This window comes from Nymphalis io, chromosome Z (genome assembly GCF_905147045.1).
Source record: "Nymphalis io chromosome Z, ilAglIoxx1.1, whole genome shotgun sequence".
Lineage (NCBI taxonomy): Eukaryota > Metazoa > Arthropoda > Insecta > Lepidoptera > Nymphalidae > Nymphalis > Nymphalis io.
In genome coordinates this window covers 16,295,519-16,313,675 of record NC_065918.1, presented here as the reverse complement: position 1 = coordinate 16,313,675, position 18,157 = coordinate 16,295,519, and the positions used below count along the sequence as shown (strand labels likewise).

General features: G+C 33.4%; 1 protein-coding gene across 2 annotated transcripts in view; it reads right to left on the bottom strand.

Annotated features, from left to right (window-relative positions):
• Positions 1-18,157, bottom strand: part of LOC126780501 (homeobox protein araucan-like) — a 126,051-nt gene that overhangs the window by 36,031 nt on the left and 71,863 nt on the right. For both annotated transcript variants that reach the window (XM_050505054.1, XM_050505055.1), the window contains exon 2: positions 4,529-4,897. In XM_050505054.1, coding sequence (XP_050361011.1) covers positions 4,529-4,897 — 369 coding nt within the window. The remainder of the gene's footprint in view (positions 1-4,528; positions 4,898-18,157) is intronic.

Here is an 18,157-nt window from a genome sequence, read left to right as displayed (position 1 = left end):
TCTGGATAATTTAAGATTCCAGAATATTTTTATTATGCTGTCAAAGATTCAATATCGGAGATAATTCAACTCTACGTGAGATTTTATGTTGCACAAGTGTATGCGCAAGCGCAGGTACACTCTTTAGTCTCTCACTCTTATAATCCGATTGGACGGCAATCCGGATCCAAAATAGGGACATCAGCTTCATATGCTTTCGAAGGCATGGGTAAGTTCCAAACTCTTGGCTAAGCTGAGAATTTCTTATCAATAAATCTTAATTGGATCTAACCTGAGGATTGAACCTGGGACTTGAGACCTACATGAGATCTAGGAAATAGGCCGAGGAAGTGGTTATCGATTCTGTATAGATATTGTGTAAAACACATACAAAGTCATAATCGTTTTTCTGGTTGCCGTAAATATTATTCAAACGTTTTTTTTTATATTAGACTAGCTAGTCCCCGGGGGAAAAGTGAGGCAGGTGATTGCATATGTGTTAAGTCAGAGTATAAGTTACCTCTATTCCAAATTTCATGCACCCATTTAATAGTTTTTACGTGAAAGAGTAACAAAGATACATCCACTCTCACAAACTTTTGCATTGATAATATTAGTAGGAGTTTAGTTATTATTCATAAGAATTTTTAAAATATTATATTCATAGATGACTTAAACGGTAAAAAATATAATTAAAACGATTATATATGTTTCATTTCTATTCAAAATATCAACCGAAATAATTACTTTGAATCAGATATTTTATATCAAGTCGAACTAATATTTTTTTTATTTTTTTGTGTGATGATTCGTTGAAAATTAATATCGTTTTAAAATAAAATAAACTATTGTCAATATATTAATAACAGACATTTTGATAAACAAACAAACATTCTAGCTAAGTCATTTTGAAATTCAATAATTAGGTCAGGTTTTGTGATTAATGAAGAAAGAGTCAGCCCACCCACCGGGAGGAGACAGCTTAATAAGGCTCTAATTAACACCTAAAGGCTATTTCCAATTCTGATTCGCTTCACTTTTATAATACCATCTCGTTCTTACACCGCTTTCACGTGTCTTCTATCTTACTCTTACACCCCTTAATTGAATCTCGTTGTTCCTAAACTTCTTGACTTAAGATTAGTGACATATTTGGATTGGCGTTTTGTTCCCTTTTTACAGTCGGCCGGGGACAGTCTTTTTTTTGTTATCAAACGTTTAATTTGGACGCGATAATGAAATGAAACTGAAACTTTCAAACAAAGCGTTGGTTTTAGACTCGAATGAATTTTGTTACTCGTACTTTCACTCTTGACTTTCGTTCGAAGTTGTCAGCTTAAAATTAATATTAAAAAATACAAACAAACTTTTATGTGACAGCAATTTGAAATAAATTACAATAATTTGTCTACTAGCTTATATTACACCTGCGTCAAAATTGTTAGACATGTTAAAAATTCATTTGGCAAACTCATACATACATTCGAATTAATCGTAGTATCATATAAAATTTATTATATGTATGTATATATAGATAAAGTTAATAGTAGTAAAAATTAAAGCATCTAAAATTAAAACTAATGGAAGATGATTATATTCATATTTATGGTCTGAATAGAACATGAGAAAAGTATCATCTAGTTTAAGGACATTTATAAAATTAAAGAGCCTTTGATGACAACTGACACAGTAGTTCCTAAACTGTTTGTTGGAAAGCATGTGTACGATGACACTTTGCCACAAGTACGTATGTATAACAAACCATAATGGAAGAATAAGGTGAAATACGCTACAAGCTATTTTTCCTTAACGGTAGAGAAGACATTAGTCCAATTATAGAACTGATTTCTATTATAATATGGTAATTTAACCATATAACTGAATATAATTTCTAATTTGCATAGTGGCTAGCTTGTACTGCTTAAGAATCTGGGGTCCCGTGCTTAAATCGCGGGCCAATTCAATAATTGTTGTTGACACTATCTGTCAAGTAATGTCATAGACATAATTCCGTTGGTCCTGCACCTGATCTATCTCCGTTTATATCAAGTTGCCATCCCAAAGGATGGGAGGGAGGAAGTACAGAGTAGACCTGTGTGTACATACTAGTACTCGTGTACTACTCGTGTATTATCTCTTACGTTGATTGTTACTCTGTGAGATTGACCGTCATTGACAAAATCGATCAGGATTATTATTATAAACTATATGATAGGTTTCTAGTACGTTTGGCTGTTTAAAACAATATTAATAACATTCATATAGACCGTCGGAAGCCGATTAACGTTAATTGTCGAATCAGAAGAAATCCATTCGGGATATATATTCGACATATGTGGAGTATTCACTAAAGTTTGTTATTATCACATACTATTAATTAACCTAAATTAGGTAGATTAATTTGACGTAATTGGCTTGTGGTTTATGCGTTTCAAAGGGTTGTAGAGTTCAGGTGGAAACCAATTAATTTATTTAGTGTTGATAAAAATAAACAAAACGTTGATTGAACTCTTGAAAGTTTTTAAAACGATATTATACGATGGAATAAAAATATTCCATTTTACGTTTCCATATATTGTTACATAAATGTTTGTGTTTTAAAAGGTTCTTTAAAGTTCCAAGTATTAAATACCTAAGTAATATAAACTTTTAGACGCGTTCTCCGTTTGAAGGCACTGTCTTGAAATTGCTTTTATAAAGTGCGGCTTTCCGTCGGCCAATGAGAGTCGGACTTCACTCGATTGGCAATTTCTTTATTTGACTTTGATCTCAACTGTTTGTTTTCCCGCTTTTTATTACCTAGACTACTTTTATGAACGTCGTATATCGTGAAATTGGAGAAAATGCACTTTATACGAATAAAATTTATATTAGAAACTTACTTGCTCGAACGGTTTATTTCAAAATTGCTTAAGAATCTTTAAAAAAATAAATAAGTGGTACAAAGTAATATCTTTATTAAGCCGTGCACGCTAATTTCACAGCTAATGAATCACAATGTTGAAAGCAGCAAAAAAATGACACCGTTTTATTGATTATAAAAAGCGGACAATAGACAAAAGATGGCGCTGCGTATTGTTACCGACTCCGGGACGATAGACGGCGCCACCGGAGTCGCTCGTGTACTAAAATGGCAGTTGAATATTTTTACCGGCAATGGTTGTCGGTCGTCGTCATTGGAAACTCAAACTTACGTTAATACAAATAGATCTCGTTTCGTCTAAACCACGCTGAAGACTTACGAAGTCAGCCTCGGTATATTTGTGGCGAAGCGTCGGCATTGTTCGCTAAATTGTCGCTTGCACGGAACCGGCCGGGCTTGTCGTGAGTTAGGTATGAGCGCACCGCACACAATGACAGTATACATACATTTAAACACCTGTTATTAAACCTGAACAGGGTCACAGAGCGTAGGTACTCACATACCTCGTTAAATACAATGACAGATAGAGATCTCACTGCCGGCGATTTGGGATGCATCCACAATTACCTACCACGGGTTATCTATATTATAATTACCATATATATATATACGATATTATAATTACCGAGTTGAATAAACTCATATTTTAATCATAATTTCACGGGCTTATAATCTGCGACGCGATCTAGAAACAAATCCGAAGTAACTAACATTGAAACATCGAAATAATTCTCTCTGCCGCGTTTCCACACTTGGAGATTAAGCCGAGAACTTCCTCTTAACACTTGACAAAAACCGGATCATCTTTTCGTTTGATAGGATTTTCTGGGCTTAGCGGATTTCACATGTGCTCTGTGTCGTAAGTTGAAATCACATAAAAACGAATAACACCGAATCGCTCTACAATAGTCTTTCAATTGCACTTTTTATTATAGAGAAAAGGACCAAGTCGGGGATTACGTTTTTAGACTACGCCCCTTATAGGGATTAAGGATCCTGCGGCCGACAACCGCTCATTTGTCCCCTTTTCCAGTAGACGAAGTGCCAAACCGACACTCTTCGAGAACCACAAGAGGAATGTTATGACGCTAACGAAAAAGAACTTTGGCACTTCCGAAAAAATTAAGCATCAGGCTTATTTCGAAAAACACAGACGTCCAACGTCGGTCTGAGAGAATGTAATTGGTATAATAATGGCGGTCGCTTTTCGAATTTATTTTCAAGTTTAAATATTAATGTTTCGTGACAGGGCGGTGGCGGGGCCTGCGAGGTGTCGGTGGTTTTCTGGCCCAGCGCCCACGGACCGGTTGGACGCTCGCACGCTACGCCAGAACTAAACAAGTATCGCAGAGAGCGATAAACCTTGCTTCGTATATGGCCAAACGGCAAACGACCTATTCGTACCAATTTGCAGGCCCTGTTTGTTCTACTTTTGGCAACAGAACCGAACATTATCTTGGATTAGACAGTGGCAAGCTGGCGCTACAAATATATGGTATGATCTTCCAAGCGAATGTGTATTCCGACATTCATTTTCTGTTCCACTTGCTATGAAATTTGATGGCAGCGATTTACGAAATCTATAGGAAGTAAATTATTTTGTAAGTAACTTTAAAATTGACTCACCAATGGTGAATAGAAGGCTGAGCTGTCGACGCCAATACTGGGGTAAGGGTTCTGATCCGTTGATGGATATGGAGCCCCGTAAACACCAACTGCTGCACTCGATAGTCTTGGATACGAGGTCAATGCCAGCCTTGCTCCATCATATTGACAGGAGCAGACCGTCTGTCCCGATACTGGGTCGGTGATGATAGGCCTTGGCGTGTCGCAGCAGGACGCAGCAGGTGTGCTGGCATGGCTTCCAGCGCCTGGGGATAAGGCTCCTCCGACTACCCCTGAGCCACCAGGCGATAAGGGCGGCGCGGAGCTTGAGCCTCCATCAGGTGAAGTTGCCGCTCCGCCGTTGCCCGCCCCGCTGCTGCCCACCAGCAACTAAAAATTACATAAATATTTGATTACAAACTACTTTCTAAAATAAAATATTTAATAAAGGTTATCATTATTTAGGGTAGCTATATAGAATATTTATTTCTTAAATATTTATAGTGGGGAAATTGAATATTAATCTCTTTGCATAATTAAATAAGGGCCAAATTATCTTTGATTAAACGTAATTAAACTTGAGACCAGTATCAATAAAATGCAGGTTATCGATTGGCTTGAAAATGCGTTGTAAATTATAATTTCTTAATTATATTGTGGTTATTCGTTTTTTTCCGCATTGGAGCAGCGTGGTGGAATTAGCTCCAAACCTTCTCCTAAAAAGGGAGAGGAGGCCTTAGCCCAGCAGTGGGACCTTAACAGGCTGTTACTGTATGATTACTGTACTGTATTACTTTTTACAATAATTGAATGAACCAATGTATTACTAACTAGATTATCAATTCGTAGGATTATTTTATTTTGAAATATTTGAGTTTAACCTAAATATGAGTTCTCAACGGCTATAACTTTATATTTATTTTTTAAATATTTTCAATAAAGTGCGTCCAGTAAAAAAATCAATTAGCGAAATCATTCTCAAGGAAAGTGTCGAGCAGATGTCATCATCGTGGTCAACGCGGACATAACAGTAATTTTTGTCAACAAACATCGTTTGAAGTGAACTAGGAAGTCGATGTGAAAAAATCTTTTATTATCTTTCAAATCGTATCGTTAACTTTGAGAAAACATTAAACACCTTATAAAAGTAAATAATAGCGGCTGTAAAGCACAATATTCATTTCGTCGACTTCATCGGCCGTTTGAATCTATAACGTATTCATAAAAGTTTGGGAAGCGCCGGTCTTACATTGAATTTATTTGACAAATTTATCACCGAACGTTTCATTTCAAAGATCAGAGTTTAATTGGTCGCTCATATTTATTTTGACTGTTGTAACAATGTATGAGTACTTTGCTTGGAATTATAACGTTTTTTTTATTATTTAAATTATGTTTTTGAAAAAGGAACACCGAAGATTTATTATTATAAAGCATTCGTGGGATCTACACGTTCAATTACAACCGTGTAATTAATTTGAGGAACTTCTGAAGAGACTTATCCTACCATTGTTCCGCACACCTCATTAACACCTAACAACTGTAAGTATTAAACAAAGTTTACTACACCGGCTATACAACAATTTTACTATTAACCTAATTCCTTGACAATATCGTATTATGTTATTTAATTACACTTCATGAATAAAGGCGTAAAATAAACGAAAGGTGGGTACTAAAACGCCCTCGGTTGTAAAAATTAAATCCCCCGAATATAAAATATTTAAAAGTGAAAACGCGGTATAATAAAAAGCGGACTATTTCGATTGATTATACATTCATAGCTAGTATTTAATAGATATGTAACAAAAACCATGCCAAACTACTTGCAGGTTTCGCGGCACGCAACACCTGCTTAGAAGTAACCAATATAGATAAAATGCGACACACGAATCTCGTACTAATATGGATGGAATAAAGTCGTTTTTTCTGTGTACGAATCAAGTATTATCGGTCTGTATAGTACGTCTATCAGTTTCACGCTGTGTATGGGAGCGTGTAATCCTATTAATCGAGTACTTTTTTTATAAATTTATTCTAATGTTTTAACCCTTCGAAGCCCATTTCGTATAATACTTTCAATTTCGATTGTATTATACAAGGTCTCTAGGTTATAATTCATCTCGTGCTTTTCGGTGAAGGAAAACATCGTGAGGAAACATGTGTCTAATTTCATCGAAATTCAGCCACATGTGTATTCCACCAACCCACATTAGAGCAGCGTGGTGGAATAAGCTCCAAACCTTCTCCTTAAAAAGGGAGAAGAGGCCTTAGCCCAGTACGTATTAATAGTACTGTAAACAAGATCTGTTCTAGGTGGCCTAGACATATATTAATATATATAATGTGACTCGCTAACAAACATCACTTGTCTTAATATTCACTACACACACATATTAAGATTTTTATTTAAAATGTTTATATTATATACAGTGATAAAAAAATAATTGTATTATGTAAATATTGGTATATTTTTCAAAAAAATTCGGTACAATGTTGTCAATGTCACAGTTATTTATTTATTTGTTTGTTATTATTTCTCATAATACCTACTTAGCTGAAACGCCAGAAATATATTGAAATAAGTTTCGTTAAAAAATCGAAAATACTAGAACTTGTTTAGGGGGGATTAGTTAAACAATGCTGTGTCTTTACTGTATCGTACGTCAAACAGCCGTTTACGTTTAATATGGCCGTTAACCATTACTGTCAAAATTTCTAAAATCGGTCAAAATGATTCTTTAGTTTATTTGAGTCAACAGCTAACACGACAAAACAAGACCGCTTTCACGTATTATTCTTAAATGCAAATTAAAACAATTTCTAGGGCGTGTTAGATAATATCGGAGGTGTCCAATCTAAGACTTAATATTTTTAAAACAAGTTTACCGATCACTATCGCGTCGCCTTTCGATGACTTAATAATATAATGCAGTTAAAACTGTAATGGACAAAAAAACAACACAGGAAATTATATGAATTCATAATTAAAACCAGACTTTATCTATTAATCGCGATCGAATTCATAGGGGTTCAGCAAATGTTATTTCTTTAGCCACAGTGTTTACGAATAATAAATTACTTGACAATTTTTTGACACATTTCAAATATTCATGACAGACGGGGATCAATTTATTCTAGTGATTGTGATGTCGTCTGCCGATTTTGGCCACGGCGGCCATCATGGAGACTAGCCATTTGCGCGGAACATATCAGGCAAATCCGACATGACCTGGAAGAGTTTAGACTTTACGTGCTTTCCGAGGCACGGTAGTGCACACACTTCAAACTTCAAGATTCCCAATATTTCCTATCGTCCCCACCTGGGGCTTAAACCCAGGAATTCGGGATCGGCGGCCTTAAATCCAGCTACTGGGCCGTTATAATCATATACCGTATAGTTTAGCTACAACATAAGGCCACTTACACATATGTGTTAGATACTTGAGTTGTATATTAAAGTTACACTAATTTACTGAGAACAATCAGATCCACTTGTTGTTAAGTGATTATGTCTTCAAGATACACTTGATAATTTTAATTAATCAATGATTTACAGAGCCAATATATTTTAAATTACTGATTCCACGCTCCATATGTGTCATATACATATGAGACGTACGGGACATACGTTGACTATCGCATTATCCGTAATGCTAATTATAAACGCAAACTTTCGGGTGTGTTATCGAAATGAACAAGCTTTGTAGGTACCAGCCACTCATCAGATATTCAACCGCCAAACGGCAATAATAGTATCTTTATGTATAGGTTGGAAAGCTGACTGAGCCAGTGCAACCGTAGGCACAAGGAACATAACATTCTACTTCCAATGTTGATGGCGCATTGGCGATGTGAGGAACGGTTATCGATGTCTCTCGGCGGTGGTGACCACTTACCATCAGGTGGCCTTTTTGTCAATCTGCCTTAATTAATCTACTATATATATTTAAAAAAATCTATATTCAAATGTTTCGAAAACTAAGACTTTTTTGGCTTGTATTCAAATATTCAGACACACATAAGATGAGTTACTACTTAACTGTTGATTAACTTAACAGTGGTAATCAATCGTCAGTCAAAGATGTAGTTGACTGATGTTTGCGTGTATCGCCGCACTTATAACACTGTTTTAGAGATGGTTATTGCTTTTTTTTACTTTGTCGGCTTTTTAACATCAATACAAGACCTAGATAGATTAGTTTCCTCTTATACGTAAACACAATCGGGCTGCGTTCATTAAACGATAAAAATATTACTCGATATCGCAAAATTGTTATCATTATCAAATTTTTACTCAACATCCATCGCTAAAATGCTTTTAATTCAAGTAGATTTTTATTTATGTCAGATATTTAATACAGCCAGTTGAAGAATACAAAAAAATAAACTAACATTTTATTGATATCTTTTTTATTTATTACAATGGATACTTTAACATCTACACTAATATTATAAATGCAAAAGTAACCTTAAACGTATTACGCTTTCACGGCTAGAACATTGAAAAGATTTCGATGAGATTTGGCATGAAGCAAGCTTGAGCCCCTCTCCCCAAACTAACATCTCCCCTCTTACCTAACGCGGGCGAAACCGTAGGCAAGCCCTTGTTATTTTATAAAACACAAAATACCAACATTCCTAAATGTATTTAATCTGATTTGCGTTCGCTAACATAAAATTAGAACATAAAAATGTTGCCGTCATAAAAAAGTAAATTTACTATATCCGATCATGAAGATAATACATTTGCCTTTTTAACGAACCTCGAAAAAAAAAATTGTCATACCTACAACGTTTACACCTTTAAAAATTTATAATTAACTAATAATTTACATTTGTGTATTTAATTTATAATAAATGGTCATGGAACAAATTAAAACATGTGTTTCCGTGTTTTGTTAAAAAGCAACTGTCGCTTATAAGCAAACTATAGATTAACCTAATTATTATTTTTTTAATGAATATTTTTTATAATTATTATATATTATTTAATGGTATTACTAGATATTATTCAAATATTTACATAAGGTTTTTTTTTATAGAATAGGAAGGCGGACGAGCATATGAGCCACCGGATGGTAAGTGGTCACCAAACGCCCTTAGACATTGGCTTGTAAGAAATGTCAACCATCGCTTACATAGCCTACACTTACACTGGCTCACTCATCCTTCAAACCGGAACACAACAATAACAAGTACTGCTGTTTTGTGGTAGAATATCTGATGAGTGGGTGGTACCTACCCAGACGAGCTTGCACAAAGCTCTACCACCAGTAAAATAAAGCAATGTGTTGCTTAACTGAACAACATCCTTTTCCATTTCTATTATAATTTCCAAAGTACCCAAACAAAATAACACAGATAATTTAAAATAACTAAGGATAAACATGAATCTTCTTCTCCCTCCCACTCTTCAACCTTCATTTTAAGCCGCGAAGAAAATCAATCACATCGTTCATAAAAAGACAAACAAGAAATTTTATATCGTATACCATTTGGACTCAACAAATTCAATATGACAAATATAAATATATTTACTCAACCGATATACTTAAACCTCGGAAAGATTAAAGGGAACTGAGTGGTCCAGAGGACGTCAAAAGATTTGATCAAATAAAGAGAGTTTGTCTAATATAATAGCATAAGATACTGTGCACACAGAACCCCACTTGAACCACTAATGCTTCGTTGGAGGACAGCAACTTGTTTTCTTTAAACAAAGTGAAATTGGTTTCAAAGGAGACGGGTGATTTGATAATTTTTGTACTTGCTTAAAATTAAAGATTGGAATATTTTTTTTTAAGTCAGTAGAAGATAATTGACAAATCATTTTCGAATATAGGTAAATAGTATTATTTTATTAGTGTAATAGAAACAAGTTTTAATCCGGTCGAAATTCAACCAAAAAAAATTACTGAAATTTTGAGAAAAAATGTAACCTATATGAATTAGCATGATTATTTCGAAGACTTTTTTTAATCCTATAATTAGTTTTTTTTTTGTAATTACAATAAAGCTCATCAATAGCTGCCAAACACAGGAGACATAGGTAACTGTTTTGTCTTTGCCAATTTATACACAGATCAGTGTTTTCGAAGATATTTTAAATACCTAATTGACACTGATGGAAAAAGTTTTTAAGCTATTAATATTAATTTGATCCAAACTTTTCAAATTAAATTAACTACAAAATATAAATCATATTTGTTCAAAAATCAACGTGAAAAGGCAGGCCAAGGAATAGTAATTGAAGATAAGCTGTAACAAGAAGTCTGGTGAAATCGGAGTCAATTCACCGACGCGAGATTTTCGCGCCTAACAGCTACAATTACAAAGTGCCTGCCGCCAGCGTCGGCCATATTTGTTCAAGCACTATCAACACCACAGACTATACACATCGAAATGATCATTGCGATAAAATGCAAGATTTTAAGTTTAATTTGTGGTTTTGACTGATGATTATTTTTTTACCAATTATACAAACGCAGCAATAGAAAATCTCACCCTGTTAATACTAAGTTAATCAGAGAATATGGTGCATATAATATAATAGAAGACAAATATATTTCGTATTGTGTAACATTTGATAATGAAATTTACTACTTACGAGTACACAGTCATATTAAAAAATAAATAACTTGCGCCAATTTGTCGTTCATTGCAGATTGATATAAAAGTAAAATAACCAATGACGCTTCTAAGAATCTCTAACTTGAGAATACTTCGTTTGTGTAAATCAGTCTTCACGTTGATACTAAAGCGGTATACATGATACGTATTAAAGGCATAACCCTTTGCAGTTGCGGTAGAAATAAACCGCACAGCGCTCGACAGACTATCAGGGAAGCACTAAGCTAAATACGTTTTCCTGTAATTACTAATAATATAAAGTAGCACTATAATTTAATTACTTTAAAATAGCACTTAATGTAATAAATGTGTAGGCTTTTTTTAAATATTCATTTGATTTAATGATTTTAACTTTTAAATGTCATGAAAAAAAACAGTAAGTAATAACATTCGTCCCTGATGGATTATTTCTTTTGATGTATAAGACGTAAATTACATTAATTTTATTATATATGAACTTTTAATGTGTATTATGAGGTAAAATATATAAAAAACAATTTTTTGAAATAGGTTATTAGGTGAAAAATATTAAAAATATCTATATATTCTGTGTTACCACTGTCTGTGGTCGTTCAACACGCTTTATTGTATCGAGAGCGCTCTCCTATCTACACTGTGGTTTAACTCATATGTAGCGTGTATTCCTGTAATTAGTAATTTCAAACTATACACATTACACCGCAGTGCTATTACGTCCAATACATCGATATTTAGTATCTCTGATTTCCTTGTCAATCGTGATAAGCTAGGCTGATGACATATGCCACGCGATATACAAAATTTTCGCTCATATTACTTTGGTTTTAAGTTCGTTTTAGCTTGTACGTTATTTGATCGCGTTGTAATGGAATACTTATCGAACTGAGGTAATGAACGCAACAGAATTTTCACCAAAACACTCACTTTTAGCATAAATGCATCGATTTCTTTCTATACAAGAAACATATTTACAATTTTATAGTTATCCAACAACGCACACAATATTGTGTAGCATAACTGTGCCGGAATTATCGCCCACTGTTATTTATAGCGCTATTTAATCTATCTAAGTATTCATTTATAGGTTAAATTGTGTCTAGAGAATTTTTACCCACTTACTGATCGATATGTATTACTTATTATGACAATATTTACCAAAAATATAAGAAAAATTATTACTAAACGTCTTGCAGTTTTATTTCTTTTAAGATAGAAAGTAACGTAGATCCAACAAGGCTTTTAAGTACCTTACTTTCAATAGGAGCTAATGTAATGCCAAAATGGTACATTTTATAAACCATGTAAATATTATTTTGAATTTATATTTAGAATATGCAGTATTTTTTTATTTTTTTATTGGACATGGAACTTTATAATAATTTTCATACGTTATTTATATTCATGATAAACTATAAAAACAACACATTGTTTGCTACACGAAAACTAATAGAAAATGGTAGAGGGGTGATCAAATCAAATAACGGCACCACGTCATACAAGACAAGTAAGTCGCTCGACTGGCCGTGTAAACAAAAGTCCCACTAAATTCCAAGTCTCGTGACAACGCAAATAGTACTCAGTTACCCATTACCCCCCTTAAATTAAATAAAAAAATTCTACTAATTTAGTCCAATCTGTCAAATGGAAAGTTCTCTGCAAAGAAAGGGGAACGGATTAATGTTTTATGTGGGCGTATATTAGATATGATAGGGTGAAAACAATGTGTACAGGGGTGAAAATGTGCGGTACTCAAACCGTGAGTTTTTTTTATTTGCTTTACCGCTTTCCAGTTTTCGGTTTTTTATTATCGGGTTGCGTGAAGTCGAGTTTTAATAGATGTGATATATCTGTAGGTAGTGTGTCATGAAGCACTTTGTTTTTTTTTTTTTTTTTGTAACAAGTTCAGTGAATTTTACGCCCATTCGAAAATTGGCTGGTAAGGCTTTCGATTTTTTTCCTTTGTCATTGTCAATTATAATTTTGGACTTTAGCTTTCAGTTTTCATTCGTATATTTGCTTAATAGCTTTCAACTGTGCCAAGTGAACACAGATTTGCTTTGCTATTAAAGCTTTTGTACGTGCCAAGTTTGCTCGGATTATTTTATGATTATTATGTAGGTACTATGTAGAAACAGTTATTGCATTTCCGCTTGTAAATTAATCGATCATGCTTAGCTAGAGTTAGAGTACTGTACTTGACAGAAATCGAAAAAAAAAAAATATAACATAGATTCATAACTATTAATAAATAATAGTTATAAATTAAAATAATATATCGATTATACCTGCTATGACATACGGTGCCGAAACATGGACACTAACTGCGGGACTAGTCCACAAATTCAAAGTCGCTCAGCGTGCTATGGAGCGAGCTATGCTCGGAGTATCTTTGAAGGATAAGATCAGAAATGAGATTATCCGGAAAAGAACCGGAGTCACCGACATAGCTTGCAAAATTAGCAGGCTGAAGTGACAGTGGGCTGGTCACGTATGTCGTAGGACCGATGGCCGTTGGAGCAGACGAGTCCTAGAGTGGAGACCGCGAATCGGCAAGCGCAGCGTAGGGCGCCCTCCAGCCAGGTGGACCGACGACCTTAAGAAGGTGGCGGGTACCAACTGGATGCGGAAGGCGGAGGACAGGGAGCTTTGGCGCACCTTGGGAGAGGCCTATGTTCAGCAGTGGACAACGATTGGCTGTTGATTGATTGATTGATCGATTGATGTAAACAGCATCTAAACTACTATATCAAAAATTGTCTCTGAACACTTTAGAAAAACAATAAAAATATTTATATTAAAGATTCTATTAATAATATTTTTTAAATATTAATATTAATATACATATATAAATATTAATATATTATATTTTCGGTACTAATATCAAAATTAAATTTTATCATCTTAAGTGTTAAAAGAATATTGTTTGTTTTATAGTTTATCGAATTAAAGATAAGATTTCGTAAAAATTAAGATCTTCAAATCGATGTCCGGTCTGCTTTGTCGGCAAACCAGCGTATTTGCTTCATGTCCGATGCTATCTATCTTTTGTTTCACTAGATTATGATTTTCCATGTTACCGCTAATTGTATCCGATTTGAAAAGTTATGTTATTTTACTCCAATATTTATAAAAATAAATGATTTCTCTATAATAATACCTATTTTTTGAATAATTAAAAGGTAATATAGAGATTGTGTAGTTATATTATTGGAATATCATCTAAGTATATGAAATATACGTTTTTATACAATATAGTTGTAATTTTAGGAATTCACTCACAAAACGATGTTACAAAAAATAGTTAGTACGCGATAAAAGTTAAGCATCGCGTTGAAAACAGAATTATTCTTAAAGTAATAAATCATGAGATAAAACGCTAATTGAGAACAGGATTGATTTATAATTAATTAATTTGTTGAATATTTTATAATTATTGCACAGGATATTAAACTAGAAACGCAAAACAAAAATTAAAAGAATCAAGCCAACATTATCAAAACCGGAATACTGCGATAATCCCGGCAAGGTTAGAATCCTATCTTGTATTTTATCAGATTCAAATTTAAATGTAATACGAGGTTTTTTTTTACATATGGAATGAAAAATTGTTGTCAAGACAGATCGAAGTATCATTGCAGGGTTTTCTTAGAACTAGTCATTCCATAATTGTACTCAAAATGATATCTGATTGATTGATTAATTAACATAAATTGTTGTATATATTATATCTGAGGATAGACATTTTAAAATTAATTACTCGCTTCTAGGTAGAAATTTTATTAGTTAACGTTTGTCGTGATAATGTGCTTGTGTGTGTGGTTGTGTGTGTACGTAGACTTCGTTAATACTTCGCGTAATGGCAAAATGTTTATTGCACCTTTGATTCATATCAAAATTTGTAAGTTATTTATTTATTTTATGTATATAACGTATGATTGTCACTTATTGAGTTACGTTCATTGGTTGACCAGTGATAAGTCACGAATCACAGCTTGCTTCGTAACTTTTTTAATATTAATTTTCTTTTATAACTCTCATTACATACTAAGAGAAAATAACACAAGCTCAATATAAGTAAACAAGCGAACATAAACAATTCAAATTGTCCAGTCAATATATAGATTGAAACGCACACATGCACTTTTCCAAATAAATAAAAAATGACCGTTAAGCGCTTTGAACTGTCCCCTAAAACTACAGAACTTTTCCAATGTACTGTTAATTGAAGGGAGGCGTGGCCCTTTCCATATGCACCTAGCGGATCTATTGGATTGGAGGTAACGGGGGTTTCAGAGGCGTCAATCTTTGATGAGATTCGGACATTACCTACCGTCCAGCCATGTCGCCCGACCTTATCAAATATTTACGCATATAAATCGCGCTCTAACCTGGCACGTTGCGCGCACGAACCGCATACAACAATAAAGTATATAAGCTAAAAGGAAATTAGCACGTAGATAATTTAAAATTTGTATTCGTATATGTATATAGAATCGATATTGGTAATTGAAGATTAATTCGATAAGATTGAAAATCGATTTGCTTTAGTGTAATGAATAGAGAAAGCTGATATGAAGTATTCAATAGTTTGTATAATACAATGCAAGGATTAAAATTAACTAACGTTATATTTAGCATATTCGGTATGCTAGTTTTCGTTCGCGGCTTCGCCTGCGCTGAAAATCAGGTGTTAAGTACTAAGTTATTTCCTGTACCCCTGATAATGTGTATTCATAATAGATTGAGTAGTTAAGACGCAAAAGAAACAAACTCACCTTCGCATTTATTATGAAGGACATAAATAACTATATATGTGTTGCTAAATAGGTGTGCCTATTCCATTCTTCCTATTCTATTTAATTGTTAAAAATACTGGACGCAATTATTACAGGCGATTACCTCATTGTGTGTTGCAACTAAATGTATTACATATATAATTATATTGCTTTTGGATGACTTTCAGTTTTACATAATAAACATAATTATATGTACCTTTATTACACGAACAAATTACGCGTGATTATTTTTCACTTCGGTTATATTGGTAGATATATTAAATTCCGATTATTGTAATGAAATAAAACAGTTGGTTTGTCCTACTTTAATCTATGAACGCCTCAAACACAGTTATATATCTACATGTAACAATAATGGGCTGAGGTCTAAGTACCTACATATAGGCTCGGATTAAAAAAAAAAACAATTTGCAAGCGCTTAGAAAACGTTTTTAAAGTACAACGTTAATTTGGTCATATGTGAGTGTAAAGAACCATAATATTTGTAACGTTTGTGTGAAACGTTTTTTACGCAAAATTTTGGCTTATGCTGCGTCAGAATCAATTTATTTTTTAAGAGTAGTTTTCTTACTTACAATCTATAACTAATTGTTATATTTCTACTCTGAGCTCTTATACTGAGCTAGACAGACAACAATTACCTATAATCGTTCAAGTCACTAGCCGTCCCTATTAAAACCATAAACGCATCTCAGTATTAATCTAAATTTAAGAACTATAGAATATATAAATATTGAATAAAAACGCAAAATTAGTCTTGCGTGCGAATAATCAAAATGATTATACTATAAAAACGTTTAACTAAATATTATAATCTCAGGAAACCCTAGTCCCAGGAACTATTCCACGATCATAACAAGAACATAACACTAAAACATCATCTCGTATTTCTCACACATTTGTATCGCACGATTTTAAACATTTTCACAACAAATCTCGTTGATACGTAGACACGTAGTACACGATGGAACTACGTCACAAGAGCGCATTAAACACGATCAGATATCATTAATTGTATAACATTAGCTACATGCGCAGTTAAATCAAATAAATCTCGTTTAGCACTCAAAACGAACGTCGTAAAGCTAGCGGCCGTGAACGTTATAATGTGATTATTTTAAAAGAACAGTTAAAATTTATGTCTATTTCATAATACCATTACTTTAGCGTAGCCTCCGTACACTCTGATTTCGCTCCAACAACGGGATATGTTAAAGAGATCATTATAATAATTAGATCGTTATCAGATGTTATTATATGAATTTACCCAAATTATAAGAGGACGGAGACGAGTTGGTATCGTGACGGTAGGGCCGAATAGATTAGGTATAGCCGAGGGCTGGGTACTAAATGTTGGTCCTTAAGAGGCACGCTACAAATCGATAACCATTCATTATAATGATTGCTTTAAACGTTTGTTTTTTAGGCACATGATGTCCAGGAGTCGTATTTTAATTTGAGCGGGTTCCAGCTTAACATACATACGTACATATAACTAACAACAATTACTACTTTCGGGGGAAAATTATACTCTTCTATATTCGAGTTTAAAGAAATTTCGTAAATTATCAGATCGGTATCGTGTTTCGTAATGAATTCGTTCTTACATAGTATTGTATACAGATACAAATAATATAATTTAAAGTAGGTATTAATAACTTATTTGAAACGCAAATGTATTATACTTTTACTAAAGTGCTTCGTTAATCTGTATCATAAAGTGATAACTATAATTTAGTTAAGTTAGATAATCTCGGCTGAAACTAAATTTCGCACCGAAACTGTATAATATTTAATAACTCATATCATTTATCTTATAAAATTTCGATTCGAAAGTTTAAATTTATTTGATAATTTCAATACTTTTGCCTAATCAAATATAAGCTTATACAAAAAAAAATTGATGGTAGTTTATCAAAGTCTTAATTATTCATATAATATCGAATAAACTCATGAACGGTAATTTAAGTTTACAAATTAGCTTATCAAGTCATGATTATAACTATCTCGACCCTACAGCTATAAACCGCTGCAGGCTATTCGCTGTAAAGCGGCTAAACGCGTCAACACTTTATTTAACTATTGTTCAACGCCCATTTATATTTTTTTTCCTACTTGTAAATTTGTCTATGCATAAGATAATTCCATCTTTCAATTTTATATGTTTGGTTATATAATCATCTAATATAGAATAATAAGATAATTATAACAATATGTTATATAGTCTTATATATTTTTTTTT